At 48.2% G+C, this 6,000-nt stretch overlaps 1 protein-coding gene across 1 annotated transcript in view; it reads left to right on the top strand.

The window, feature by feature from the left end:
• Positions 1-1,701: 1,701 nt before the first annotated feature.
• The window catches only part of SLC5A8 (solute carrier family 5 member 8), a 24,886-nt gene continuing 20,587 nt past the window's right edge, over positions 1,702-6,000 (top strand). Inside the window, exons 1-2 of the mRNA XM_010709527.4 lie at positions 1,702-2,212; positions 4,533-4,598. Coding sequence (XP_010707829.3) covers positions 1,880-2,212; positions 4,533-4,598 — 399 coding nt within the window. The 5' untranslated portion in view covers positions 1,702-1,879. The remainder of the gene's footprint in view (positions 2,213-4,532; positions 4,599-6,000) is intronic.

Here is a 6,000-nt window from a genome sequence, read left to right as displayed (position 1 = left end):
CACCCAATACTTCTGCTGGACAGCACCAGATTATTGCACTATATGGGAAGGTGCTGGTTTTCACTGATGTTTTGCTGGCAAAGTTTTTTTTTTTTCTTCCCTGTGGTCAAAAGCTCATAGCAAAATAGGGCAAGCACCTCATTATAGCAACCATCTCAGGTAATCAATAGCTCCATAGCCTAATTGGTAGGTGTACAGAGCAAGCTTCTTGTCCTCTCCTAACAGTACATCCGGAAGCTGTTACTCATTGTACAAGTAATTAAAGAGTAATTGGGCCAGAAACACCAAAGCCCTAACCTGCTGGGTGAGATTACGATGTGCCATGCACCACAGTGAACAGCTTCTGTATGTCTGGGGACACCCAAGGACACCCACACTCTCAGACAGGCACCTGGAGGCCAGGTCAACTTGCATGTGATTTCACAGTACTTCCACCCACATCCCTGCTTCCAGCATAGACTCAGGACCAGCTCTAAATGGCCTGCCAAGTCTGAACCTGCAAAGAGAATAGCACTTGGTGAGCAGGGTTGGCTGCCAGGTGTCTGATCAATCATTTGTCTGCAGAACAGAAGCCTGCTGAAAACTCTCTCAGCTTGGTCAGATCCAGGCAGGACGGAGCACTTTGCACTGAACTGAGACAATTTGCACCAATGAGCTCTTCCAGTAAATTCAGCGGTGGGTAGGAGCAAGGCTAAGCAGGAAAGAGCCCTATCTGCCATGAAATAGTACTGCATTTTGTGTCATAGAATCATAGAACAGCCTGGGTTGAAAAGGACCACAATGATCATGTAGTTTCAACCCCCCTGCTATGTGCAGGGTCACCAACCACCAGACCAGGCTGCCCAGAGCCACATCCAGCCTTGCCTTGAATGCCTCCAGGAATGGAGCATCCACAACTTCCTTGGGCAACCTGTTCCAGTGCATCACCACCCTCTGCATGAAAAACTTCCTCCTAATGCTGTCTTGTGCCAGAAGAGCACTTGGCCAATGCAGAGGTCAGTCCTGAAAGCCCTGAGCACCTATGCATGCAGCCGTGCTGCTGTCAGAGCCACCTTGGTCAGCTTTCGAACCCTTATGCCTTAACCCCCACCTGCCATACAGCAAAGTGGCAAGATATAACATTTGTTGGTTTAGCCCAGGATGTGTTGCTAGCTATGGAAACACATCTCCAACAGAGAACATCCATGGGCTTGAAAACCCATTGATATTCTTGATGTGTTACTCTGTGGGTCAGCGAAATGAAGCCCCATCTCTGATATTCCTGCGCACTTTGACTCCTGAAACTGTGATTAGTGAGAAAACTTCCTTGATCAGAATGCAGGTAACGGGGCTTCCCTATCATACTGTATAACTGCAGCGCTCAGCAAGTGTTCCCTTGGCAAGCGTGCTGGGAAGTCCACTTCAGCACCTTATCTTGCAGATTGCACAACCCACGGAAATATAGGTAAAAAAGCACATGTATAAGAAAAGCATTTCCACCGTCTTCACTTGAGGAGAGGGAATGCTAACGGCACAGTAGAAAACACCACCAACGGGGGCTGCGGGGGGAGCTGCTTTCTACCAAGCGCAGGGGTTCGGGGCCGAGGCAGGGAGCGCTCCTCCACGCCGCCCGACCCCGTCCCGCGGCAGCAGCCCGCAGTCGCCCTGCGCACTGCCCGGGTCGCCGCCCCTTCGCGCTCGGCGGGGCCGCGGGGAGGAGCGGGCGCCGGGGCTCTATAAGGCCGTCCCGTCGGCCCGGCACCGCGCTCACCGCCGCGTACAAAGGCGAGCTCTGCGCCTCGCACCGCCCCGCGCTGCAGCCTTGGTTGGCGGGGTCCCGTTGCCTTCCTCCTGCAGCTGCACATCTGACTTTGGGTCAGGCTGCAATTGCTCCGTTGGCATGGGGGGCTTCAGCGTTTGGGACTATGTGGTCTTCGCCGCCATGCTGCTGGTGTCAGCTGTCATCGGCATCTACTATGCCTTTGCCGGAGGGGGACAGAAGACCTCCAAGGACTTTCTCATGGGGGGGCGAAGCATGAGTGCCGTCCCCGTGGCTCTCTCGCTTACAGCCAGCTTCATGTCAGCTGTCACTGTGCTGGGCACCCCTGCTGAGATCTACCGCTATGGTGCCATCTTCTGCATCTTCGCCATCACCTACACCCTGGTAGTGCTGTGCAGTGCTGAGATCTTCCTGCCTGTCTTCTACAGGCTGGGCATCACCAGCACTTATGAGGTAAGGTTGAGCAGAAGGAGCCTTTCCGCAACCTTCAGGGAGCTGAGCGGCTTCTCTTGGCTGCTTTCTATTTGTCTTCCCTTACTGTTTCCCCAAGTCTCCCTGCACTCGGTGCTGCCCTACAGCTCATGTTCCCACACTGCTGAGGACAGGCAGGCTGTGACCTGTTCTGTCCCCAGCTCTGCCCACACTGCAGAGCGGAGACACCCCTGCTGCTGGGTCTTGTGCACCGTGCCAGATGTCTCCTCACTTCAGTTGCTCAATTGAGCAAGTGGTTTAATCCTTGTGCAGCTTTGATGATGTTGTGTGATTAACAAAGTGTAATTAATCAAGACCATCCAACATCTAAAGTGCAAGTGCATGTAACGTAGAAGGAGAGCTCTCAAATCATTCTCACTCCAGGCTGGTTTCTAAGCTCAGGCACACCACAAAAGTTCCTTTCTGGCAGAGAATATGTTGAGAATATGTGCTGTTCTTAGAGGTTTTGGGAAGACAGGCTCTCCAGCAACGACTTCCATTGCTTGTACAGGGAGGTCAGTAGGCACTGTGTGTCTGCACAGGTTTTCTTGCTTTCAGCAACATACTATAGGGAACCTTCTTTAGCAAGGGAGTTGGACTAGTTGGACTCTGGATCACCAGAGATCCTTTCTAACCCCCACCTACAATTCTGTGATTCTATGAAAATATGGCTCATCTTCAGCCCTGCATGTGTGTTAAAGCTAAACTTAGGAGTGCAAAGAAATCTGGGGTTGTGGGATGCATCGCAGGTCAAATCTCACTGTTTTGGAGTGATGAACCCTGGTCAGGGTCTTCTTCCACCCTAGAAGGTCCTTGCAACGTGTTGGTCTCGCCTGGAAGATAGTTCCTAGCTATAGATTTGGAGGCAAGTTGCTCTTTTTATAGGATATTGGAAAAGGGGCATCAGTGCAGGTGAAAGTCCTCGGATAGCTACTTTGGTCTTTTGCATTTTATTACACTGAGCAGAAGCACTGTAGCACTGGACATTGAAAACAGCAAGGTTTCAGTTGGTGGAGTTAGATAAGAATTCCCCAAAAGAAACAGTGCATTTTAAACTAATAATCTTTGGACTATCTGTTATGGTGGTATTTAAAATATCTCCTCTTGTTAAAGGCTGTTGATTAAGACCAGAAACTCTCTGATAATCTCAGGGTTTAGCCAGGGTAACAGACCTATAAAAGATATACCTTCTATTTGTGGCCAGAGGTCAGAGATCAGACTTCTTGTGCCTGTCCAGGGATTCAGCACTGCTGCCTGGAGTGAACGTGCTCACTGACCATATTTTCAGTGCTGGCCGCACGAGTGAGCACTGTGGGATTTCTGTGTTTACCTGTGTCAGATGGGCGGATTGACAGGCGAAGGGGATCCCTTTTGTGCAACCATGTGCCTCAGAGGGTTGGCAGGACAGACAATGGGAAGAAATCTGCCCTACAGCAGATTTACAGAGGTTGCACCCTAGGCAGAAAGATGAGGTTCCTCTTTTGAGAAAGGCTGCTGGCTACTTGCTGGTAGAAGATGGGGAGTTTCCAAACTAAGGCTCAGGCATTGCTGTAATGTTTTTCTCTCTGATTTCACGACATAAACAAGTTCTGTTGTACTGGGAAACATCCCTGTGAACAATGCTGAGTTCATAATAGGTGCAGAGCTTTGCCAAGTGCGCAGCTCCCTGCCCTGTGAGTGCCCAGAGGCAGCAGTATAGCACCAGCTTAGAGAATCATAGAATCGTTTGAGTTGGAAGGGGCCCCTTAAAGGTCATCTAGTCCAACTCCCCTGCAATGAACAGAGACACTACAACTAGATCAGGGTGTTCAGATTCTCCCCAGCCTGACCTTGAGTCTCTTCAGGAATGAGGCATCCACTACTTCTCTGGGCAACCTCTGCCACCCTCTGACTGTAAATACAACTTCCTTATATCCATTCTAAATCTCCCCTCCATTAGTTTGAAACCATTTCTCCTTGTCCTATCACAGCAGGCCCTGCTAAAGAGTCTGTCCTCTTCTTTCATATAGCTCTTCTTTAGATATTGAAAGGCTGCTATCAGGTCTCCCCAGCTTCTTTTTACTGGCTCATTCATGTACTGGTTAGCCAGTGTCAGCTTCACCTGTTCATGTGTCATTACACAGTAGTGAGGTCTGTGAAGAAATATCAAATAAAGTTCAAAGAGACATCCATCAAGTTTTGGCTATTAACAAAACGCTAAAAAAACACTGTGCCCTTTTTCTATTGCTTATCTCTTCATTTTAGTCCTATCAATAAAGCCAAGTTTTGATGTAAACTTTTGGTTTTTTCTTCTCTTCTGCAGTATTTAGAGCTTCGATTTAATAAATACCTGCGTCTCTGTGGAACATTCCTCTTCATTATACAAACGGCAAGTAAACCTCAAAGTGGTTCCTGGGTCCGCATAGCCACCAGGGCTGCTCAGCTGGACACAGCTGGCTGTTTGCCATGAGCAGCTGATGGGGTGATCACAGGGGAAGGGCCCCTTGGAGCAAGAAAAAGAAATCTCTGCACAAAAGCAATCAGATGGAGAGCAAATGCTGGGCCACCCTCCCTTTGGCATCCCCAGGCATTGCTGAGCAGCTGGGGTGGTCGTTTGGCATCAGCGCCATGCAGTGGGACCCTTACTGGCACAAGGAAACAGTGCACAGAGCAGTCATTGGCCTGCCCTCAGAGAAGCCCACAGAAGGTTCAAAATGTAAACATGCCCCAGTTATCTGCAGTAGCAGATCTCATCCTGTGGGCCACTGATTCTGTGAGTCTGGCTAATTCCCAAAGGTTTGTGGAAAGTGACAGGGAAAACGAGCTGTCAGGAGCCTGTCACTGGCAGTACAAGGCTTTGTATCACTGCTGGGAGTCTGCAAACAAAAGCTACAGATCACTCACTGCCTTAGGAAAAGTCAAACTAAAGCAGTCCCTGCATTACTATGGATATCCAGCTCATTTGATGAGTCAGGGTGGGACTGCAGCTTTCCAAGGTACAGTGATTGTGTGCTAGATGCTGTGAAACACCAGCAGTACATGTGTTCTGTTTGCAGTTATGAAATGGACGTTTTGGGGAGTTTAAAGCAAGAATGAATATAGAATTTGAAGGCTTTCCAAGTTATGCTTCTGTGTATGCTTGCTTCTTGTCCTTTTTGGTACTGTTAAGACCCACTGGGAGTTACAGAACAACCACTGCAATGGTGGTACAATGCTGTACCACTGCAGTGCTAATTCCTTAAGTGAACAGTGCTGCTAAGCTGGATGTTTTGGATACACATAGGAAAAGCAGAATGCTAGCATGCATGAATCATTGGCAAACATGAAAGCATCACAGTTGCATAAGTTGGAAGAAACCAAATGTAATCTTGCAAAGATCAGAAAAATAATTCTATATAATGTAAGTATACATACATGAAATTAACTGACAATCTATGGGTGACTTTCTGTGCTGAGCGTTAACAACTTAAATGTCCCGAATCATGAAAACATTGAGGAAAGGAACTCTCCGAGATCTTCTGTGACTATTGGAACTTGATTCAAAGAAAAATAAAAAAGATATCTGGTAATACAACGTGAAGAAACACTGAAGAGATGAAAAGATTGTTTTATCTTTGCTGTTTGAATTGACACCAAAATGTGATCAAAATTGTGTCAAAAGAAAATTTCTGGTGGTTCAAAGCTTCTGGCACTTGTTTGCTGCATACAAGAAAGTTGCTGTCTCCCACTGACTTCCCGAGTGAAGAGGATCCTGCAGCCCATGCAGATGGCAGATGGTCACTGGATGGACA

The sequence above is a fragment of the Meleagris gallopavo genome, chromosome 1, assembly GCF_905368555.1.
Source record: "Meleagris gallopavo chromosome 1, MGAL_WU_HG_1.1, whole genome shotgun sequence".
Taxonomy (NCBI): domain Eukaryota; kingdom Metazoa; phylum Chordata; class Aves; order Galliformes; family Phasianidae; genus Meleagris; species Meleagris gallopavo.
This window is presented reverse-complemented; position numbering and strand designations above follow the sequence as displayed.